Source organism: Lissotriton helveticus, chromosome 2_1 (assembly GCF_964261635.1).
Source record: "Lissotriton helveticus chromosome 2_1, aLisHel1.1, whole genome shotgun sequence".
Taxonomy (NCBI): Eukaryota; Metazoa; Chordata; class Amphibia; order Caudata; family Salamandridae; genus Lissotriton; species Lissotriton helveticus.
This window is the reverse complement of record NC_136059.1, coordinates 1206911896-1206937364: the sequence shown is the minus strand read 5'-3', so window position 1 is coordinate 1206937364 and position 25469 is coordinate 1206911896. Positions and strand designations below refer to the sequence as shown.

Here is a 25469-nt window from a genome sequence, read left to right as displayed (position 1 = left end):
TACGCGACACTCTGAAATACACGTTTACCACAAAATATTACAGAAAGCTGCAGGTTTGCATAATATTGATCAATACTAGATAAGCAGGTTAGCATTTCAGGAGCTTCATTAGTTTTTCATAACACGCAAATGAGTACATGTGTAATTATCATTGTTTCTCTTTGTTTACGTTTTCGTATTATCTTTTTTTAAATCACTCTGCATGCTTTTACGATGCAGTATGAGTTTTCACGTTTTTCAACTTAGCCAGTTAAAATGTCTTCATCAAAAATGATTGTCGTAAATATCTTTTAATAGTGAGAATTGATATCGGCTACTGTCATTTAACATTCACGCTCTATCAATAGCAGGATATAAACATGGAGAGAACAACCTCATATTGTATAGAGATGTAAAGAGAGGTTTCTCCTCAGGTAAAATTATTTACCCTGTGGAGACGAAAAGGTTGCAATTGCTAATCCACTTTTGCACTACATTTCTCTATGCAGAGATTTGCATTTTGTTGACCATCACCACAGATAAAAATGACATGATTGTGTGTGCCAGGAAAAATCAAACTATAATTGTACAACTATAGGAATAGTCCTGAAGATTTTTGAGCATTGTAAACAAGCATTAGAAATGCAATAGGTCTCTGATTTTTTTGAGTTAGAGGTAATGGCATTGTAAATGGCAATGTGTTTTATCCATGTGTTCACCCTGCACACTCATACACTGCAGTCACTGTCACTCCGCAGTCACTATCACTCTGCAGTCACTCTGCACTCAGTCACTCTGGCACTCACTCTGCACTCATAGTCACTCTCGCACTCAGTCACTCTCTTACTCTGCACTCAGTCACTCTGCACTCAGTCACTCTGCACTCAATCACTCTCGCATTCACTCTGCACTCACAGTCACTCTGGCACTCACTCTGCACTCACTCTGCACTAACAGTCCCTCTCGCACTCACTCTGCACTCAGTCACTCTGCATTCACTCTCCACTCACACTGCACTCAGTCACTCTCGCACTCACTCTGCACTCACTGTCACTCTCGCACTCACTCTGCACTCACTGTCACTCTCGCACTCATGCTGCACTCACTCTGCACTCAGTCACACTCAGTCACTCTCGCACTCACTCTGCACTCACTCTGCACTCACTCTGCACTCAGTCACTCTCGCACTCACTCTGCACTCACTCTCGCACTCACTCTGCACTCAGTCACTCTGGCACTCACTCTGCACTCAGTCACTCTGGCACTCACTCTGCACTGACAGTCACTCTGGCACTCACTCTGCACTCAGTCACTCTGGCACTCACTCTGCACTGACAGTCACTCTGGCACTCACTCTGCACTCAGTCACTCTGGCACTCACTCTGCACTCAGTCACTCTGGCACTCACTCTGCACTAACAGTCCCTCTCGCACTCACTCTGCACTCACTGTCACTCTGCACTCACTCTGCACTCACTCTGCACTCACTCTCCACTCACACTGCACTCACTGTCACTCTCGCACTCACTGTCACTCTCGCACTCACTCTGCACTCACTGTCACTCTCGCACTCACTCTGCACTCACAGTCACTCTGGCACTCATTCTGCACTCACTCTGCACTCATTCACTCTCGCACTCACTCTGCACTCAGTCACTGCACTGCACTCACGACTCAGTCACTCCGGCACTCACTCTGCACTCACTCTGCACTCATTCACTCTCGCACTCACTCTGCACTCACTGTCACTGCACTCACTGTCACTCTGCACTCACTGTCACTCTAGCACTCATTCTGCACTCACTGTCACTCTGGCACTCAGTCACTCTGCACTCACTCTGCACTCACTCTGCACTCACTCTGCACTCACTCTGCACTCACTCTGCACTCACTCTGCACTCACTGCACTCACTCTGCACTCACTCTGCACTCACTGTCTCTCTCGCACTCACTGTCTCTCTCGCTCTCACTCTGCACTCACTGTCTCTCTCGCTCTCACTCTGCACTCACTGTCACTCTCGCACTCACTCTGCACTGACTGTCACACTCGCACTTACTCTGCACTCACTCTGCACTCCCTGTCACTCTGCACTACTGTCACTCTCGCACTCACTCTGCACTCCCTGTCACTCTGCACTACTGTCACTCTCGCACTCACTCTGCACTACTGTCACTCTCGCACTCACTCTGCACTACTGTCACTCTCGCACTCACTCGCACTCACTCGCACTCACTCGCACTCACTCGCACTCACTCGCACTCACTCGCACTCACTCTGCACTCACTCGCACTCACTCTGCACTCACTCTGCACTCACTCTGCACTCACTCTGCACTCACTCTGCACTCACTCTGCACTCACTCTGCACTCACTCTGCACTCACTCTGCACTCACTCTGCACTCACTCTGCACTCACTCTGCACTCACTCTGCACTCACTCTGCACTCACTCTGCACTCACTCTGCACTCACTCTGCACTCACTCTGCACTCACTCTGCACTCACTCTGCACTCACTCTGCACTCACTCTGCACTCACTCTGCACTCACTCTGCACTCACTCTGCACTCACTGTCACTCTCGCACTCACTGTCACTCTCGCACTCACTCTGCACTCACTGTAGAACAGTAATGGGGGGGTCATGGTTCCAACCAAATTAAGAAGAAAGATGTGACGGGGAATGGGGGAAGGAGGCTAATAATTACATCATTGTCCTATTTTACATCACATCTATTTAAAAATTACAGCTATTTACTATACCGACAGAATGAGAAATTCATTTGCTCTCAATGTACAGCGCAGCGTAGGTAAAGTAACAGAGAGAAAACAACTTCCTGCTGTTTTTAATGATCGTTTTCAAAGAAAGGGGAAATACCTTGTGTGTTTGCTTCACATATTCCTATACAAACGCATATACCTTTCTCGATGCAAAGAAATCATTCTCAGTGGAGACCATCTGATTAAGCACCTGAGTACCAGTGCACAAACGGCGTGAGAGTGAGAAAGGAGACACCCAAAGTCTAGCTTAAGGAGAAATAAAGACTCCTGCGCTTCCGGTGCCTAGGAGAAGGAGAAAGATAGGAGACGAGAGAGGATTTTATTGGGATTCCTAAAGGATGACCTGTCTTTTAGTAATGTACTGTCATGATTTAGGCAGCTTGGCCTTACCGACTGCTACACGTGCATGTTTTCCCGATGAGTACAGTTGTCTTTTTTCAAAAGAAAAAAAGTCCTGAGTGCGAAACATGCAGTTGAATAATAGCCCTAACGAGAATACTTTATGTGCTTAAGCAATGCATGAAAACATGTTATCTACACCCATAAATGTGCCCGCGCATCTAATGAATGCCTTGCCCTGTAGGCTGTAACAGCATGTTTCGGAAACTCTCTGATGCATTGGACTGCTCACTCTATTACAAAGGCCGGAACAATTACCCCGCACGCGGAAATACATGACGGGATTCTTGATTGCCCCAGCTGTACCCGTGCTTCACCTCTGAATAGCTACAGCTTTTACACAAGTGGCCTATGTAAAACACTGAACGCACGAAATAAAAAAAAAACCTCGCCCTCGCGCACGGCACTGCCGGCATACATTTTCAATTATCTCGACCGTGACGCCGAGATAATTGAAGATATATGGCCTTCTGGTGCGCGTGACCGCACGCAATATGCCATAGGCGGAGCTACTCTACCGCCTATGGCCTATTGCGTGCTCTCTTCTAAAAACACACGCATGCGAGGCCCAATCGCCATGCAGCTGGCAAAAAAAAGAACAAAAATTGACGAGCAGCCAGGAATCTGTTAGGTAGCTTTTCGGAGACCCTCACACAAGGACTCTTAGGCTCCGCCTACACTGCTACGCAGTTTGACGTAGGCCCGAGCCCTAAAAAGCAGTAATTTTTCTCCAGAGTTAGCAGTAACCATACTGGAGCAAATTTCCCGCTTTTTCACCTTGCAAGAGGTATACAGAAGGTTGAGATTTTGCGACTGAGTAATGTAGACACAGCACCACCCAACGTGCTCTTGTGTTAATTTTAGGCAGTAGTTATGTGTGATTTCACAGATGAACGGAAGGCCACAGCTTGACCAGGGGTTCGACAATGCTTATGACCACTTGTAATTGAGCCAATGAGGAAGAAACAAAAAGTTGGTGAAAATTCTGGTTATTATAAATAATACTTCCACTTCTCAGACAAAAGCCAGTTGACACAGAGTGCATGAATCGCAGCAGCTAGTAGATTTCATAGTCGTAGGAGAAAGCTTGCGCTGATGTTCTTCTGTAGTACTCCATGTTGCAAATACATCAGACCACAGCAGGCAAACCTACACAGAGGTATCACCAATCCTCTTTTTTTTTTTTCCCAAGACGAAGAAGAAAGCACTCTAACTCCAAGTAGTGTGGAATACACCAGATTGCCACAAACAGGAAGAGGTCCTCTCAATAAACCAAGGAAGGTACAGACAGTTCAGCCTACCACCGTTCCAGACCTCACTTTCCTCATTACCAATCAAGATTCCATTTTTATCTTTTAACCCAATGTTTTATATGGCTGCTATCTGTATGTTTCAAATATTGAGTCAAAAGGAAACATGTTGTGTTAGTATATGATTTCACCCGTGATTATGGGAAACATAACATGAGTCAATACCGTACTTGAAGATTCATATAGATAATGGTACTGTTTGTTTTTGTTGCTTTCCATCTAGGTGGTTTCATGCCAACCTTTCTCGTCATGCAGCAGAGGCTCTCCTCCTGTCTAATGGACTTGATGGAAGCTACCTTCTAAGAAAAAGTCATGAAGAGCCGGACTTCTACTCTCTTTCTGTCAGGTATGAAAACATGGGCTGGAGCAAATAGTTATTTCCTCATTGTCCACCACAGCAACTATACAAAGAACAAACAAGTGTTGAGTAGCACTCAAAGCACAAGAGTAGGAGAAGGACTAGAAAGTGACTTGGAGTCAGCAGTGATGTCACCCTCTGACTGCGGTTGACAGAGTCTAGATCATAGGTGGTAGCAAAGGCCGGTTAGTTATACAGGCAACTGACAGCAAGTGCAAACTGAGCACAAATTCAGTGTCCTAATGCAAATGAGCCCTGGAACTACCATTGAACTGCAAAAGTTCCAATCCCTCCTTTCTACACAGCTAAATGACATGTATGTAGTTTTACTATTTTTACGACAGTTACTAATTTTATGTATCTAGCTGTATCTAAAAACCTTCGTGAAAACCTTAGCCGTTATCGTCATCCATAATACAGTAGTCTATACATTGTACATGGATACTAATGAGATCCAAGTCCTCTTGGAGTTGAAGGGGATCTGGGTTACAACACTCAAACTGGTAGTTTGTGGCAGACCGGACCTGTGGGATCCAGCCTTTTGTCATTCTGCCTGGCAGTTTGCCTCATTTCCTTCTGAGAAGTTGAGAATTTATACTTCAAAATCAGTGTATAAACCTTATTCTATTCACAAGTTGGAACAGAGTCTGGTGCCTGTTTTTTCCTTTTTTTTTTTTTTTTAGTCGATGCATAGATGGAAATCTGCAATTTGAACTATCATTAATTCATGTCTTGACTACAGGAGTTCCATTTCTCTGGACCTGCCACACTTCCTGAAGGCAGGTTTCAGATTCTCCAACTAAGAGGTGGGTTGCCTCTTGTGTGGAGCTCAGTCACAGATTTGATTCTGCCTTCTCTTTCTTAGCTCAATTCCTCTAAATTTCATCGAAATAAAGAGCCATTTTCTCCTTCAGATTGGTCCAGTGGCTTCCTTTTAGAACTTTCTTCCTTTTCTAAAGGCTAAAGTAATTTGTCCTCATCTCTCACGTGAGCCTCTTTGAGCCGCCCTTGATCTTGCCTCCATCTCGGCTTGATCGGTCATCCGGAAGCTCGGGTATATAATACAATAGACATCTAGAAAGATATGCCGTTCTTTTATAGTTAGCCGCCCAAAAGGATTTATTTCCTGTCTCCAAAATTACTTGCCAGTTGCTTGCTGAGACACTACATCGAGTTTTTTCAAATATCCTCTATGGAAAAGTAGGTACATCCGGCTTGACAGCAAGATTCTGAAGAAACTTCTACCAATTCCCAAGTACTTTGCTTATCGATTGAGTCGCTGGATTTGCATCATAACATTGAACCTGGAGAAAATGTGTAATCTTATTCAAGCTTAAAAAATGTTGTACAGATTGTGGGCCGAGCCTCTCCCCTTCTCCAGGACGGGGTCAGTGTCTGCCTGGCTGGGCGTGTAGGGCTCCTGGTCCTTCACTTCTTATTAGTTTCTCATCAGGTACACGCGCCCTCTAGTGAACCACCTCTGCCATTGCGCAGCACTTTGCCTAATTAGCGTGGTTGGCCCGGAGTCATTTCACCATGTGCAGCGGGCTGACCTGTGCTGGCAGTATTTGCTTCCTGTTGGGCTGGGCGCACTCACACTGTGCTGACGCTCTGCTCGTGGTGGCTCTGTGAAAACTGGGTACCACCCATGTAGGGCAGTGGCGGGACCCTGATACTGCCCCAGGACATGATCAGGCTGGGCTGGGCCCACTTCTGCTCTCCTGCTGAATTTGCTTTGTAGCCCCTCTTCACACACAGAGTGGACTTGGCTCACATCTACACCAGTGAGTCGGGGTTTAGGAAACTGCTCTTCACAACGCTCCACCATGACCAAGGAGCAGTTTTACGGTGGCACTGCAGTCCAACACCATTTTTTCCTTCAAGGCCCCCCAGCATGGCCCCACTTATCTCTGCATCATTTGGCTGCGCTGCCTGCAGACTGGTCAATGTACGCGGGTGGCACCTGGAGCAGCAGGGTGTGTGGGGGTAAACAGTCTCTTCTCCTCACAGTGTGGGTGCTTGGGTCAGACCCCTCGGCGCGAAAGGGGTGTCCTGGGTCCACATGCTAAGTAAAAGGAGGACACAGACCCTGGTGTTAGGGGTAGCCAACTGGCACTGGACTCTTTTATTAACCGTGTCACCTGACCAGTGTGGAAGGGTTTCCCCCGTTGGTGGAATTTGTTTCCTGAAACCTCTAACGCTCCTAGGCAATCTAAAAGGTTGTGGAGATATTTCAAATAATGCCTACTTGGGTAGAGGTAGTGTATTATAGTGAGTATCTACATGCTTTATTCCGGGTTGATCTTTACCCTCCGGGCAAGCACAGTTAAGTAACAAGTTTAGAGTTCAGACATCACCATATACCGAATCAAGATCATGGAATATACACAAACAAAACACATGGGTTTATCTGTAAAGTAATAGAGAGAACATTAGTTTTAGATAGAAACATTTTAAGTATCACATATTTCTTGATGTGTATAGTTTCATGTAATTATATATAGCTGTAACCAACAATTATTTTGCCCTATTTGGCTAGATCCCCCAGGGCCTTCAAAAAGCAGAACGTCAATATACAAATGGTATAACATATAAGCATGTAAACTGTTATTTAAATACAAATAGTAGATGTACACACTTGTGAGTGATACACCGCACAGACAGGAGTAGAGGGGATACAGTGAGGGGTGAAATCGTGTTTGTATGATTAATTCATGACAAAAACTTTTGAAAAATCAGACAAGGGTCAAGGAGGTGTGTGGTAACAGTAACTGTCCCCTAGAGGGTCAGAGTTTAAAGCTGACTTGTCATAGAGTAAGGGCCTGATTATGACATTGGCAGTGTGGCAGCATGCCACCACACCAGCGCCCGCTGCCACACTGCCAAAGTCGTTGGCCTGCTACATTAGGAGTTTTCTTATGGTCTGGTGGGCAGTGCTTTGGCGGTTCCAGGCGAAGAGCCTGAGAGACACCACAATGGGAACTCCAAAGCATGTTCCTGCACATACCGGAATGCACAATGTTGTGCACTTCGTTCCGTGCAGGAGCATGGGGGTGCATACAGATGGGGGGAGGGGGGGGCTATGTGCCCCCCTGCATGCATGCCGTACACAGAGGCACAAGTGGGCCCTCTAGGGCCCCCTTAGTTTCCTCCCACCACCCTTTTTCATGGTGGGCTTACCGCCATGAAAAGGAGGGCAGTGAGGAAACTCATAATATGCTTGGCGGTGCCGCAGAAGCACCACCAGCATATTATGGCCTCTGACCACTGCACCAGCAGCACGAGATCAAGGATCCCTGTGGTAGCAGCGGTCCTGTGCAGTTCCCACTGCTGTAGTCGTAAAACGGAGGGTGGACCACCACCACCACGGGTGGCCCTACGGCTATTGATGCTAGGACTTAAAAGAAAAGGCTTCAAATACCATGTTCATTGGATATTTTGGATGGTTGTAGCTAAAAAACAAAATGAAAACCTGTACAGAACTCGCTAAAATGTGTACGACATTGTAAGGTAAGATGCTGGAAAGAGCTTACGTTACGTCAAGTAGGTGGGCTTACAGAGGCAAATAAAAGATGTTGACAGATCCGCAACAAAACATAAAGGTGATGATATTTTCCATGATCGCACCACAGGAGCAAGCGGTGCGTCATGTAGTGTCCATCAGGATCTAGAGTAGCTACAACAAGTGACTTAATACAACATAGCTGCCTTCAACGTGGGCTGGAAAACCGATGACTATATTGGGAAGAGTGGAGGACATGGGATGAATTTATTCTTCATAGTGTAATTGGGAGTGTTTCCCATGACCCTCAAATACAGACTGTGTATACTTTGGTGACCCGGCTGGGAGGGAGTTTTATGAGCCAAGCGGACTAGTTGAACAAGAGAGCCTCTGCGGCCTGTAAGGTGTTCTGTGTCACAGTACAGCAATGTCAGAACGACAGGTAGAACCTTGAAGGTTAGATCCTTTTTGGGAAGTCTCTACTCAGCACATTGCCTACTTTATACAAATGAGTGTATGACAATGTAAATCTGTACTGAGCTAAACTGAGTCACACATTGTAATCAGGGGATGTTTATACTTTCTAAATAAAATTACTTTGACAAAAGAAATACTGTATGTTAAATTAGCATGGGTATTTATCCAATTATCACTTTGTTTTATTAGAGCAAAAAATTCTGTCAAGCACTTTAAAGTCGAATGGACGGGGTCATCTTTCAAATTTGGCTTCAATGAGTTCTCGTCCTTGCAGGAGTTTATTGAACATTTTGCAAACCAGCCATTGATCGGAAGTGAGACAGGTAATGTTATTCTTTATTTTTGTTCTTTACTTTTGAATTGCAGCCTTACTGCGTCTCCCTCTTATAAGACTATCTGTTCACACCATTGGGCACAGGGCTGATCACAGGTAAATAACGTCTCACTTTTCTTCGACATCTGTAAGCATGGCACCGGGACATGAGAGCTGGACTGGGGTTCAAAGAGATGGCAGCATCGGAACAACGCATGGAGAGTCACAGTTACAGCACTAGTTGGCTACCTCACTTGCATAAAAACAATACATACACTATGAGACAATCTCCATTCTATATGTATACGGTTTCTTATGACGGAATAATATCCATGCCACGTGGAAGGAATACAAGTGAAACCGATTATTAGGGATGTCTAGTAACGAGAAAATCAATAGGTGAAGCCTGATGATCTAGATAATTGAACCAACCAACAATGGGTCCAAAGTGAGGTGTCATGGTGAATAAAAGAACGGGTTGGAGTGATACCTCGAGCTATTGCCAGTGGTCAGACTTATTGCAAGCAGCTTCCCATCGCCTTTTTTGTGTTGCATGTGCCACCCCTAGTCTTCATGGGTATTCCCAAACGTCACCAAGCTGTACTTGACAGATGAGACCATAACTAGGGTGAAACCAGTCCTGTGTTGCTTGTGTTCCGGTTCAGGAAGGACTCAACTTGGTAGTTCAGTTTGGACTGCCCCCCACGAGGGTCACGACTGATTTGCATATGGGTGGGTCCAAACTGAGGGGGCATGGTGAGCAAAAGGACAATGGGTCAGAGTACTACCCTGAGCTATTGACGGTGGTTAGCCTCCCATCACCTTTTGTGTGTTTCACAAACCAACAATGCTACATTTGCTAAAGGAATTGAGTGATTACACAGTGCATCTGTTATCCTATTTTTACAAGGTAAAATGGTGAAAATGTTTCATCTTTTGCTCCTTCTGGCTCAAAGGCATATGTGACTCGTTGGTAGAAAGCATTCTATATAGTAGGTGATTAGCACGTCATTGATTTGCTATTCTCTGTTAACCCATCATGTTTACTGGGTTTGGCAGAATATCTAGTGGCTAGGGTGACACTTTGTGTCCTGGTAAATTTTAATACATTTAGCTAATGTCCCAGATTGTATAGAGGGTCGACTGAACAGAAAGAGAGGCAATCTTTCACTTGTTCCAGTATAGGGTTAGATGCAAACCTTTATCAGAAGCAGTTTAATTAACTTCGATGATATTGTTCGGAAACGTATTTAATTTTTGATGGCTTGTTGCCTGTCTTTTATATGTTGGTGAGCAGTCAGAGAAGTCAAAAGAGTAGCCCTACTTCTATGTTTGTGGAATGTCCTGTTTTTTTTTATTTAGTCTCTCTTCTATGGCAGAATATAAATTGATCCTTCGTGGTAGTTTATTATGTGCAGGTCTTTTAACTCCTTTTGGGAACATACCACCCTGTGATTTTACAAAGGGGAAAAAGTGAAAATGTTGAGTCATGCAGATTAATCTCTATAAAATCCTTCAGCAAATATAATAATTCACAATCTGTTTTTATGGTTTTTTATGGTTTAAGATAAGAGATGAGGCATACAATTTGGTTCCACCATGTCAAGCTGGTTGGAAAAAAATATCCACCTTCTCTCAATCATCTAAACTAGCACGGTGCAGAATGTACTTGTGCCAGGTCGCTCACCTAGATGCCCAATTGACAAAGTTATTGGTGTATCAAAGTTATCTTAATAACTGCAATTACAGGGGCGTAGCTTGTTCGATAAGATTGGGAGGATGAGCTTCAGATTTTTTGACAATCAGGCTGGCATATAGTGTTTAATACATTATAGGACAAGCAGGGTGAATGAGAGGGGCCTATGGGGCAGTGGGAATGTAGAGAAATGTGGATTTTTTAGGAGTACTAAGAGAGAAAACACAATATTTGATAAAATAACCAATATTCTGAGGACTTTCAAAACAAAGAGGGAAGAGTGTGTGCGCTTTTTGGTCTGTGTGTATGTAAGAATATTTGGTGAAATCTGACTAGCATCTCACAATACCTCACTGAAAGCACCTTTACCCAACTGTTTTTCAGAAAATACATGTATGGGGGGTGTAACACCCCCATGAAGCTACACCTCTGTGCATTTCAATGGGCAAAAACCCCCTTCTAATTCACAGATTCGGGAAGGGAAACATTCGGAACTAAACGGCCAGAGACATGAGTTTCGGAAGCCCGCAAGCATAACCATGCTTGCCCGAACAACGCATTTGCCTAAACCACCCATATGTGTGGTTAAGGCAAATGCGTTCTAGGGATCGGGATGGGCGGGGACTTGAAACAGGAGCGTCGGAACGGGAATCGAACTCTGGCAGGTAAGTTGGGCTGGGTTTGGGGGTCGCTTCGGGGGAGGAGGGGTTTGCGGTAGCATTAAGGGCTGGGTTTGGGGAAGTAGTTAAGGAATGGGCCATTTTCTCGGGCTTAGGGAGGGGGGAAGGTAGGGGGTTTAGGGTATTGGCAAGTTTTTAGGGCTGGGTCTAGAGGGTCACTTTCGGGAGTCGGTGGCAAGTTCTTAGGGTTCAGGGAGGTCAAAGTACTTTTAAGGAGGGGCACGTATTTAGGGCTCAGGGCAGGAGGAGTGGGTTGGGATAGCTTTAAGAGCTGGGTTTGGGGGGAGTAGTTAAGGAATGGACCATTTTTAGGGCTCAGAGTGGGGTATGTAGGGGGTTTGTAATGTAGGGCTTAGGGTGGGGGCAGGTAGGGAGTTGGCAATTTAGGGTGGGGGTGCAGGTAGGGGGTATGTAATTTAGGGCTTAGGGCGGGAGGCAGGAGCGGGCTTGTAATTTAGGGCTTAGGGCAGTGAAGGGGGTCGTAGTAGTGGCAAACAAAAACACCCTTGCCATTCATGCCTTTACCATGAAATTGCCTGGTAAAGGCATGCATGGTAAAGGAATGCATGCCTTTACCATGAAATTGCCTGGTAAAGGCATGCATGGTAAAGGAATGCATGGTTAAGTTGCATTTGTGGTTCGGGCTGCATGGTAGAGGCACGCATGGTTGAGCCTTTCATTCCTTTATCACACAACCAATCAGGAATGGTGGGATTTTGAAAAATCCTAAAATGAAGAAATTACTCTAAATCCTGTGGAAGTAAATTTCCATTTTTAGGTTTTGGCTAGCGTAGGCTGCGCACATGCGCAGTCTCGCTGGCGAGATTTAATGACTTTGAGTAGCGAGGGTAAACCCCGCCCCTCTTCTCCATTGGCTGGCCTCCTGAACAGCGGCCAGCCATTGGAGAAGAGGTCTCAGTGATGTCATTCTTTCCATCTAAGCCCCGTCCTTTTTGGATTGGGGACGTGTTTTTTAGTTTTGTTCTACCCGCTTCTCCATTGGCTGGAATGTAAAAACAATAGTCAAAAACACGCCCGTTGTTTACATTCCAGCCAATGGAGAAGAGGGGAGAAAGAAAAACACGCCCCCCAGTCTGAAAAGGACGGGGCTTAGTTCCTTCGTGTTGATCTATTTCTAGCTTCTTCCTAACCCTCTTTCGTATTCAACCTCTTCCTCGTCGCCACCGCTCACATCTCTCCTCCTCTCCTTTCTCCTGGACTCTCCCCCTCCCGGCCGGTGCGCTCCCTGGCTGCTGCTGCTGCTGGGCTCTGTGTGTGTGACATTGCTTCCTTCCAACATGGCGAGTGCAGGTCGCTGCTGATGGTAGAGCCGGCCATTTCCGTGTTCTATTAATGCCCCATGTAGCCTGGGCAGCAGAGGCTTTGACCCCGGTGTGCGCTCAGCCAGGCATGGCCCAGGGTGGGCGGTAAGGGTAGCGAGCACCCACCTTTTCCGTGTTCGAATGCCTGCGAGGTGGTGCTAGGTAAGAGGAAGAGAGAGGGGCTGCGGGACTCCACTCATACCCGGAAGAGGATTGCAGTTCAGTACTGTCACCACTGGATGCCCCTTCAACACTTCCTCTTGTCAGCACTACTCCCGGTAAACCCTCGCCTCTGTCTGTCCTTTCCAAACACACACCCCACATGTGCCCTTGTTAACTAATTCACGTCTGTTGCTCAGCTCCTAGAGACAGTGTAGTTTATAGTGAGCCATGAGCGGGCTTCTCCAAACTCATTCCCGGGGTGCGAGACCCACGGCGGGGAGCAAGTCCCACTTCTGACCGGTCTCAACGGTCACGATAATTCGAACAGGGTCTCACACCTGGATATCAGCATTTGTCTGTTGTAACGTCACTCTTTCATCACAACCCTCCTGTCATACACTGGAGGAACCCCTCCCAGAGATCTTGAAGTATTAGCCACGTTCCTTCTTTACCGTTCAGTAAAGTACACGTCGTGTGTCATCGAGAGGTGACGGTGACAGGCGGCGCGTGACTCGCCTCGTGCCCGCCGAGTCACCCGGGGAGGTCAGCTGACGGTGATGTCACCGCAGCAGGAAGACTCGTCAAAACAGTGAGCCCGTGCACGGTTCTGGGAAGCGAGTAATACCCATTACAGTAATCCACGGCCATCCAGGAAGGAGTCTAGCACTTGCCCCCATCTCCTGCGGACACCCCGCTGAATCAGCTCGACGCCTGAGTCTTTGTTGCAGAGTCCAAAAAGATCATCCGTCCAAGGATATGGTGAGTGTTCCTGTTCTAGGTATAGCCCCTCTAAACCACCTAATACCCGTAAAAAATGTTGGTAAACCATTGTTCCTGAAAGCCCCTACTTACCTCGCTACGTCGCTAACACAATGGAGGTAGGCCTGCTTTCTCCCGTGACAGCACGGAGCTCCCGAGTTTCGGTTTCTCTCCCCCACCCCCTCCGGACAAAACTGGCAACGCAGCCGATCGAGTTCAGTGTCTGAATTAGACTTGATTGTGACCTGGCGAGCCCAGTTTCAATCATGTCATGTGTAAACGAAAATTTCACAATTTAAGGGACGATATATTGATTAATCCAATTGTCTGTGTAATACATGTTTTGTGCAACTCTTAAAAACTGTAAACATTTGGCATCTAATCCCTTTGTTGATTCTTAGCAGTCAGTCAGTAATATCTTTATTTCGGTCAATTTGAGCTGAAAAGTACAACTCAAATTACATACAATTCGTTTACTTTTAAAATCGATTGCAAAAAATGGAGCAAGGTTTGATACATAAAATAAACATGGTTGGGTAAAACATACACGGGTATGGCCTATCACAAATATGTAGTATAATCTATTCGATTAGTTCTGCATGTGAAAGAATATAATCATGTAAAACAGTTGATTGGTCTTAGCTGGAGACAGTTCTGACAATACAAAGTGCATGTACGTCAATGCGAGATATAAAACAAATAACAAAACTAGGTATAGAAGATCAGCACTTCACTTCAATTACTTTAGAACTAGCGTGTGTGTGGGGCTCTTTGTGTGTGTGTGTGTGTGTGTGTGGGGGGGGGGGCTGTGTGGGTGGGGCTCTGTGCTTGGGTGTGGGGCTCTGGGTGTGGGGCTCTGTGTGTGGGGGTGGGGCTCTGTGTGTGGGGGTGGGGCTCTGGGTGTGGGCGAGGGGCTCTGTGGGCGAGGGGCTCTGTGGGCGTGGGGCTCTGTGGGCGTGGGGCTCTGTGTGTGCGAGGGGCTCTGTGTGTGGGGCTCTCTGTGTGTGTGTGGGGGGGGGGGCTCCCTGTGTGTGTGTGTGTGTGTGTGTGTGTGGGTGTGTGTGGGTGCGTGTGTGGGGCTGTGTGTGGGTGCAAATGCAATAGGTCTCACATTTCCGAGAGATTAAGCTATTACTCTCTACTACTCTCTAATGCTTACCTATTGCCATTGTAAATGACAATACCATATATTTATCGGTTTAAAAAAAAAACAATAAATGAAAGAATGACATTTGCAATTCCAATAGCTCTAACTTTAACAAAGACGAGACCATTGCATTGTAAATGCTTGTTCCCCAGTGCCCCATGTTAATCATAGCCTTACTGTTTCCCTTGTTAATTTTAAAACTGCCTTCACCAAAGTTGAGAAAATTGCTTTAAGGTAAACAAAAAAACTGAAAGCCACGTATATTCCCTCATAGTTGTAGAAACCTTTGAGTTGCATTCTTGTACTTAGATTCTAGTTCATCACAAACAGGGCACTAGAATAACAGGCTACTGAATAAATGCAGGAAATTGCCTTTATACTGACTCTATTTTATTTTTTCCTTTCACATTTGCCTCACACTTCCTGTCTGGCACCGGCCATCTTACTTTAAGAGCTTTACCAAACTGTGCATGAAAGCTGGCCCGTCAGTGTTTTCTATCTCTAGCCGTAGCTGGTGCTGGAGTGACAGTCAATTTCCCTCAGTTTACGTAGCTAAAACATAGGTGCCACTAAACAGAAAAATTCAAAAAACCTGTTTGCTTCATCACTTGTAAAAAAAAAAAAATCTCACCTGTACACTGCTTTACTTGCTCTATTTTAAATATTTAAGTGTATGCTTATCAGCTAACATTTCCTATCTTATTACTTTATATCTCACTGTGAGATAGGATTTGCAAACTATTCTTGCAGCAATGTGATTTAACCTTCAAGAGGGGTATTGGATTGATCCTATACAAAGGGTTTGCAAATCTAATACCATACCTGCATTGCAGCGTGCACAAGCGCTACAGCATCTATTCTAGATTAAAATAAAAATGAGAAATTAAATGATTTAGCTATGATATTCACACCTTTCATTTTGGAAACGTGTACACCTTCAATATTTGCCAACAAAGGAAAACATTCCCCCACAACACAAAATTCATATAAGCTTTGATAATAATTAAATCCTGAGAATTGTGAGTCTCCTTATTTCTTTCTCACTAAGGGACTGATAATGAGTCTGGCGGTCCATGGACCGCCAGACTGTCGTGCAGCGGTGGTGGTCTGGTCTTTCCACCGACCTATTACAAGATGGGCGATGGGACCACCACAGTCTGCTGCAGCCGCCAGGTAACTGCTGTTCCTTCATGTTGTTACAGGACTGTAAAGGCACCCATATGCTTGGTGGGACCCCGCAGTACCACCATGCGTATTAGGAGTTTCCTGTCCGCCAGTTTTTACATGGTGGTTCCTCTTCCATGTAAACCCTGGCAGAGAAGAAACAGGGCCTCTGCGCCTTGTGAATGCACGCAGGGGGGCACAAAATGTGCCCCCTGTGTGCATGCACACCATTTCCAGCACGGCATGGACTTAGCACTCAATGCTGTACAGGAACTGTTTTAGCATTCCCATTGTGGTGCCCGTTTTTAGAGGCACCGACGTGGGAATGTCCACCAGAAATGGGGAAACTCCTAATGTGGTGGGCGGTCACACCGCAGTTTTGGTAGGGTGGATTCAGCGATGCATCGCCAAACTCCTAATCGGGCCCTAAGTGAAGTTGATTAGGAAAATCATAACACTTTCTTCAAGAGAAGAGCACCTACTAAGTTTGCTCTTTAGTTTTATTTGGTGCAGCACCATCCTGGTTCATCCCACCTAATTTCCAGAATTCAATGAAGCTCAAGTAATTAGCCGGTGCTCAGATTAATTCAGGCATTCCACGTCTTACTTTTTAAGATCATGCTTAACAATGCAGCGGTCTGCATGACGTATGATACCACTTATATACATTGAGTGGGGCTTTCTCTCATCTCATACTATTAGCTATTTGGTGTATCATTCAGCCTTCAAGGAACTGCCTCGAAAGTCCATTGGAATGCATCATAGACTGTTTACACCTGCCGAGTACACTCACTCATCATGATGTTTGTCAAATTAAATACTTTATCTCTTATATGCATCCAATACAGAAATCGGTTCTATTTTGCTACTTTTTCTCAACACTGGCAAAACCAATAGGGCAGGCTATATTTTGATAAACTGCGAGGTGTATGCAATGCACGCAAATAGCATTTGTGAATTTCTGTATTTACATATGTTGTGCCCATTAAACCTAGACCTATCAGCTTTTGCAATGCTTGTTTGTTTTTCTTCCTCTGTTGCGAAGCATATACTAAAACCGCTTGAGCGATCTGAAACCCTACTAGACAATTGGCCTGCTAGAAGTCCGCATGATGTGGTGACTAAAATCTCTGCAGTGCCATTTTGTACGTTTTCTGCTTGCTTTGTTTTTTTATTGCTCCTTGTAGATTTTGTGTTGGCCCCCACCCGCTCCTGCAGTTTTTCCCTCTCCCGAAACCCACTGGTTTTTTTGTCCTCCCACCTCCCTACTAGCCCCTCCCATCTTCCAGGACTACTGATGGAGGCCGCTTCGCTGCCCCGCCGTTGGCGTGCTGAAGGCAAGCCAGTCTGTCTGTCTGCGCCTGGACCACGCGCATCGCCAGAACTCTTAACTCTCCTACCATCCATTGCTACGCCACGTCTGAGCCGTGGCCCCCAGAGGCCGCAACACAAACTGCTGCATTACCTCACTGAGACACATGGAAGGACCCTTCACCTGCCATCTCTGCCGGTCCACCTGCAACACGGCAGCCGACCTCCAACCGTTTGGACCAGCTCCAGTGAATGCTGATCAACGACCGATCCTTTTGCAAGCACGCCACTGAAATCTTGGAAACCATCACCACCTCCAGTCCCAACGTGGTGTTCATCACAGAGACCTGGCTCACACCATTCTCAGCACCTGACATTGTGACCACAGCGCCCCATGGCTACAAGACAATACACAGAGATCACGCCAACAAACACCGAGAAGGCATCGCCATCATCCTCAAGGAGACCCTCCAATGCAACACTACCAAAGAAGACATCTCAAAACCTCGACTTCCAAATCTGAATCGACACCAATACTACCATCAGAGGAACCCTAGCCTACAGACCCCCAGTCCCCCGCCCGACTTCCGCGATGCCATCTCCAAACTCATTGCCCCCTGATCTACTCAAAGCACTACATCTTCCTTCTCGACCTCAACTTTCACCTCGACTACTCCAATGACACCAACTCTGGCATCCTCCTGGAAAGCAGGAGCAACATTGGACTCCTGCAACTGGTCACCAGCCCCTCAGATCATGCAGGACACAACCTGGACCTAATCTTCAAAGCCAGCTACTGAATCAAATTCAGCCACACCACCAAACTAACCTGGACAGACCACAGCATCGCCCACTTCACCATCGCAGGCACACCACGACTCACCGCCTCGCCTCCCACCCGCTGCAGATGGAACAAAATCACCAAGAAACAATGGACAGCTGCCCTTAGTACCACCAGACCCCCCCCCACCAACAACCTTGAGCTACCCATCCAAAACTTCTCCGACTGAATCTCCAACTGCGTCAACACAATCACATCAATAAAAACAGTCAGCACCAGCAGACCCAGCAAACATGGCAGCTAGTTCACCCCCGAACTCCGGGCCTTCAAATGTGATTGTAAGCTACTAGAGAGACAATAGTACACCAACAGGAACCCCTCAGACCTTACCACCTCAAAGCTCCCCTCCGCAAATACCACCACTGCCTCAAGGAAGCAAAAAAGGACGCCCTAATCACCCGCATTGAGGCTAGCACCAATGGCACAAAAGAACTCCTGCAGCCACCTCACCAATTGTTTGCAACTCCAATCTCCTCAGTGATCATGACCTCCATCCACTCTGATAAACCCCTGCCCCACCACGCCTTCAACCTGGGACAGAAGGAAATCGGCAATGCACTCCCCATCATCCTCAACTCATGTATCACCACGGACACCTTCCCTGACACCTGGAAGGCAGAGGTAAAAACCCTCCTGAAGAAACCATCCACCGACCCCAGCGAGCTCAGGAACTACCACCCCGTCTTGCTGCTCCCTTTTCATTTCAAGGTTCTGGAGAAAGCCCTCATTCACCAGCTCTCTGATCACCTGGAAGGACACAACCTACTCGATGCCACCCAGTCCAGCTTCCACTCCAACCACAGCACTGACACCGCTGTGATAGCAGCAACCAACAACAGCCATTGACACCGTATTCCACCACACCCTCATCAACAGACTCCGCCGTATCAGAGGAAACACCCTCAAGTCGATCACCTTGTTTCTCACGGGGCGCACACAGAAAATCTGCCTACCGCCCTTCACCTACGAACCCAAGATCATCATCTGGGGAGTCCCCAAGGATCCTCCCAAGAATCCTCCCTCAGTCCCACCCTCTTCAAAGTCTACATGACTCCATTGGCCAACATGACCCTCACCTACAGACTCCACATCATCTCATATGCTGATGACACCCAACTCATCCTCTCTGTCATGGAAAACACTGCCACCACCAGATTCAACTTCGGGAACGCCATGACCAATGTCGCTGACTGGATGAAAGCCAACTGCCTGAAACTAGGGGTGGGGGAAATTTACGTAGTCGTGCTATGCAAAGCTCTGCGAAACAGTAAAAAATCTCTAGGAGCACGCAAAAGTTCAGCGAACATGCAGAATAGCTTGTTCCGCCCGTTCGCAATGCTTTTTCCTGTTCGTAAAACGCTGTTTGCGGGCTCGGGGAGTAATATCTCGTGAAAACGCATTTGGAAAGCGCGAACAAGCAAAAAATTCCGCGACGCTGTGGATCAGGGAATTTTTGGAGAATTTCACGTTCTCCGCGGAAAGCAAAATTACCCAAATTCCGCAAGCGGTACGGAATTTAGAGCCCAGGCCTACCTGAAACTGAACATGGACAAGACAGAAGTGCTCATCTTCGGAAAGAGCAACTCCCAATGAAACGACACTTGGTGGCCCACTGGACTTGGACCCTCACCTACCCCCACTGACCATGTCTGCAATCTCCACATCATCCTGGACAGCGATCGCCTCCATGAAGCGCCAAGTCAATGCTGTGGCCTCCTCCTGCTTCTACACCCTCCGCTTGCTTCACTAGATTTTCAGGTGAATCCCTGCCAGCACCAGAAAAGCTCTACGCCGGATCCACTACCCACCTCCTCAAAGTTTCAGTTTAAGTTTATTAGCATAGTTAATTAAAACCATTGCAAAAGTAGCACTACAAAATTCATGTGACCTAGTTAAAATCGTTTTAAAAGTTAAAATAGAAAATACATTGTAATAAAACACGATTGGATTACAGTATTTGGAACAGTCGATGGATCTTAGGATACTGTGACTTTTGTTTGATTCGGGAATCTGGGCAGCAGCCATGCATGCTCCGATATCCTAGTGAGATTGTCTCTGCTTGTTACAATTAAGTTCCCGCCGCTGCTCCTTGTCCACTTCCAATAGCTGTTTCACACTGTTGGGCTTTGAGAGTAAACTTTAGCTGCATTTTTTTGTTCGGCCATCCTCAGAAATTTTACCAGTCTGCAGTTTAATTGAATGTTCGCCGGGTTTAAGCAGGCCAGTACTGCTTGCCTTCTGGTGCGGATACCTTTCTGTTTAAATAAATCTTTTAGAAGTTGTGTCCTCCTCAAAGGACTACAGACCATACAGAACGCCGCAGCCAGACTCCTCCTGGACCTCCCCGAATGGACCAGCATCACCCCCAAATCAGAAGCCTCCACTGACTCCCCTTCCAGAAGAGGTGCCAGTGCACGCTGCTGACTCATGCCTAAAAGGCCCTGCACAATGCCAGACCCTCCTACATCAACCACTGCTTGACCTTCCACCAGCCTACCAGACAACTCTGATCCGCATCCCTCGCCCCCCGCATCCAGCAGAGCTGCAACGGAGGTTGTTCTTTCTCCTACCTTGCCGCTAAGTCCTGGGACGACCTCCCATTCCACCTCCGAACCTCCCCTTCACTCACCAACTTCAGGAAAGGACTCAAGACCTGGCTCTTCGACTAAGGCTTGCCACTCCTCAGCGCCTGGTTACCCTCCAGGGTGATAAGCCGTGCTCTATAAATACTATTTGTTTTAGTTTTTTTTTTTAAATCCATTAGTTAAAACATTTTAAAACAATTGCTATTAGTTTCACAATACAGTCATGTTTTTCTTCTGGCAATAGCCTGTATCTGGGAATGACATTCTTTTATCAGAAAGAATTTCAGATGCTCCTTGACCACTCGAAAGTGTGGGTAATCCTAAGCAGAGGTTTATCAGGCTCACTTTATTCATAAAGAATAGAAATGGGGCCTAGTGTTTAATATTTGTGGCTGAAACTCGCATGAACTCCATTCCCTTTTCCCCAATGTCAAAAATGGTGGCAAGATTTACAGAGTGTCAGGATAAAAAGTGTTGTGCATAGTGGCATACTTCCTATACATTGAAGAAAATGCAATTTTCCTGACTAGCTGATGCTTAGATGTGACAAGGGCCACATAGCTTTCTGAAAGGGCTATTTGAGCAGAATCAAGGCTGACTTGCGTAAGGGTGGGTCTACTCTGAGGTGGCATGGTCGGCTCAATTTTTCTTTTAACCACACAGGAGGTCCTTGCTGGGTCCCATGGGAGGCCTCCTTGTGTCCCCTGAGGGTACAGCGAGACCGCTGTCACAAAAAATATATTTTGTTTTAGTTGTGATCCGGGACAGTGTTTTCTGGGGAAACCCCGCACAAGTGCCATGGCAGTACTTTATTTGAGTTGGTGGTTTTTCGGTGCTTACAAATTAAGCACTCGGTCAAGGTACCCCTACCCTGCCCCTTGTATGCTTTCTGTTTTTTTTATTAAAACACAGGGCACAGGGACAGAGTCCCTGAGTCCTAAAATGTGGGCCGTAAAATTTCTGTTTCAGTTACAGCCAGCAAATCCGATTACTCCGTCAAATGGTACAGGAATTGACTGGGGAAAAAGTCCTCTGCACCAATCAGAATGCTCTATTTGTTTAATTTGCGGTACCACAGTACTCTGTGGGACCAGCTGTCCAGATATCACTATATTTTCAAGCTTAATTTCTATAAAACAGTTTTACTGATTTACAACAAAAAAGCATACTTCTAAGTAAAGATCTAGCTTTCTGCCAAATGTGGTGCAATTCTGTTTGGCTGTTTTTTTCTATATCGCGTCCCATGTTTACTATGGTAAATTGCATGGGATGACTGGGTTTTTAATTCACCTCTACTCTGACAGGCAGGTCGGGTCATCCAGATATTCAGGGCCCACTTAAGAGCAAGAACCTCACTTTGTCCACCCCTAACCTGCATTACCCCGGCCTGCATTACACCACTTCCCACACCTCTCCCTTTAGCTGTAGGTTTATTTTAGAACAGTTTGAGTTGGTTAAAGATTCATGTGGCATTGCTCTGCTCAGTTGTGGACTTGTACTGTTATACACATATGTGCAGTGGCGCCTGCAGAAGACCATTGTCTCTTCTTCCCCAAGCATTGCTCAGTAAACCCTAAAGAATCTTTTTCTAGACTAGTAATGACTTCCAGAAAATCCAATTTCAAAGTGAGAAATGGAGACTACTGAGAGTTGAGCTTTTATGGAGAAAAGGTATGGGACGAGATACTTTTTCTACTTAAGTCTAATCTTTTTAATTCATTCATTTTATTGGCGGCAGGGCCCCATGGAATGCATGCCTACATATTTTCCAGTAATACCCACTACAGAACTCATTCCCAGGGTCATGCGAAAATGTTAGTCCAGTAACAAATATGGGGTGAATATGACCAACCTCTTACAAGGTGTGTCTTTTCTGTGTGAAGCTCATCATTGTCCCTATGCAGCGAGTGCATGAGAAATGCTGTGTGTGCCCCCCAAATCTAATCCTTTTATCTTTTCTGATCAGGAACTCCTTTTTGCACCTAAATTTAGTCGGCTGTCTCTTGGTGTCCTAAGTATGTGAATTTTCATATCACAAATGTGGCTACACTGTTTGTATTTCATTTTCTGCTTTTGGAAGAGTAACTTTTTGAAACCCATCTGTGCTGCTTCTGTCGAAAAATGTGAATCAGACTTTTGATATTTTTATAATTAAAATATAGTTGAATGATTGAGGATTCAATTTTACGCCTCCATCGTAAAGCACATGCTGTGTGAAGGTAACCTCACAGATATGAATAAGACTGCCTGTTTGATACTTCCTGTTAGACCTGTCTGCCTGTGGGTAGTCCCTCCAATGTATTATTTATTTTGTCCCCTTTTTGCCCCTCATACCTTTCTACTCTTTTTGTGTCCACTAGTTTTACGGTGTCGGCCAACGGGTTAGATGCTCTTTTGCCCTCATAGTTTTTCACCTCAGGCCTAGGTGCCCTTTTCTGACTGGAAAAGATGGGACCCACAAAATGGTCGCCATCAACTGCCACAACTGTCACACCTGAGATCTCACCTATAGGACAGAATAGGGCATTCCAGAACCTTCTGGCCCTTTCTGGACCTCTGAGGGTCAGCCTATATAAGGCGGAATGATGGGCAGCCATTTTGTCTTGCCAGAGAGAGTCAGCTGGAGGACAGGCTGAAGCATAAGGTGGGGGTAGGATAGCCAAAGGGTTGACCTCCCAGTCTAGGGACGCTTCCTTATTGATTCACCACCCTTCCTCCCTTGTGGTTTCTTGACCTGACCCCGCTGCGTGGGAATCCTGGAGACCCTGGGCGCCTGACCAACCCCTAGCCTAGAAGTAAGGGTTATGAATGGTTGAGGGTGACTGTATTGCTGAGGAGCACAGTCCATTGTCCAGTGGGAAGCCTCAGTGAGACTCTAGCAGTGTTTTGCCAAGCAGAAGGAAGGGTTAACGCGGAGGGACCGTTGATTGAGACCCCCTCGATTGGCTCCTTAAATGGACTGAGGACGTAGTTACCTTTGATTTCCCTCCGCAATTTACCCAAGCGGAGTTTCCCCCCCTCATACCCGTGGTGTCAGGCTGCTGGTGTGGATAGCGGCTCACCAAAGGGGGGGAAGGCAGGAACTGTCTGGTAGGGGGCGGAGATCGCCGGTAGCGTGAACGAGCAGGAGAGGCGATCTCCTCCTTCCCTGGGCCAGTGTGAGATAGGCAGAGGCTTTGCCTGAGGAAAGCATTTCCCTGAGCGGCGCAGATCTGGTGCGGCAGCCGCCGGTCCTGGAGTGGGCGGAGAAAGAAGAGCCGTCGGAGCTGAGCGGGCTCGGGTGTGGAACCACTACACTCCCGCGCATGCCTGGTTGGGCCGATTGTCTTTGAGAGGCGGAGTCGGCTGGAAACGAGCACACGGGCTGGAGGCGAGATTCGGCTCTCGTCAGCCGGTGTGGCCCTTCGCCCCGCGCCAGCTCTGGTATCGAGTGGCTGGTCGGGCGGGAGAGGCGGATCGAGCAGCCAGAGGTTACCGGCTGAGACTTCTGTCGTAGTCTCCCTTTCCGCTCAGCGATCCGAGACTTTCGCCTAATGGGCCCACCTGACAAGTAAGGAGTGCGTGGTGGGGGAAGACTAAAACCCAAAGTTCTACCGCCAAGAGGGACTGAGGATCGGTTCCTCCCAGAAGGGCTCATTGTGCGGGGAAATTCAGTCATTGTGCCCTTGAGATTTCCCCAGGTAACCCGTTCGCTCCCCATGCTGAGTCCTAGAAGTTGGTAACTGATGAGATGTAGTAATCCTTTTGGTTTCAGGTTCAGAGGAGAGCGGACACAGAACACTGATCTGGGGGTAATTCTATCTGTCAAAGTATTGCTAAAAGTACCTTCTGTCAGAGAAAAGTGTAAAGACCTCATAATAAGTTACGGGTGCATAGGATATTGTAGGAAAATCACTGTTATCCTTTTCTAGCTGCATTATATTGTTAGAAAGGAGGGGTGAAACTAGTACTGTATCTTAATGTAAATGTACTGAGAAGAATAAGTTGGAATTGTTAAATGTGACCCAACACTCAAGGTGAAAACGATTAAGGAGAAATACTGGTGTAAAGGAGACAGAGTAAAACAAATCTATTTTTATAAATCAATTCATATTTTTCCAAGACATTGGTGTAGCGTCATGTTTGAGTGGAATTGCTTTGAGTTACTGCTGGGTGGTATGCAATCTTTACATATGTGCCTCTGATAGTTGACTGTCTTACCCTAGGCCAGGCTACCCTAGGTGACCTGACAACTCTAGGTCCAACACTTCCTCATTGCTGTTCTCTGATTTTTTTGCAGGCACTCTCATCGTATTAAAGCATCCGTATCCCAAAACAGTGGAAGAGCCGTCAATCTACGAGTCCATACGGGTTCACACAGCCATGATGACTGGAAAAACAGAAACCGACCTGGTCGCCAATGCTACTTCGGTAAGTTGCCCAAAAGGTCATTTACAGCTAAAATACCAGCACTCATAAAACATATAAAATTCACTTGGGAATACATTGTGGGCCCTATATTCAGGACACCGTTTCAGGGGTAGTCTATTCCCCTCCTCCCCCGAATCATGATGGAAGCTGGAGAAGACATTGCTATATGAGGGATTGAAAATGATCTTGGAACCTGTAGTACAATAAAACTATAGTACAATAATGAGCTTCAAGGAACATTAAATAAGGCATTAGCTGTATGCAATAATTCCTTTAAT

At 46.3% G+C, this 25469-nt stretch overlaps 1 protein-coding gene across 1 annotated transcript in view; it reads left to right on the top strand.

Moving 5' to 3' along the window:
- Positions 1-25469, top strand: part of DAPP1 (dual adaptor of phosphotyrosine and 3-phosphoinositides 1) — a 239937-nt gene that overhangs the window by 139445 nt on the left and 75023 nt on the right. Inside the window, exons 3-5 of the mRNA XM_078676086.1 lie at positions 4688-4810; positions 8991-9124; positions 25061-25191. Of these exons, the coding sequence (XP_078532212.1) occupies positions 4688-4810; positions 8991-9124; positions 25061-25191 (388 nt within the window). The remainder of the gene's footprint in view (positions 1-4687; positions 4811-8990; positions 9125-25060; positions 25192-25469) is intronic.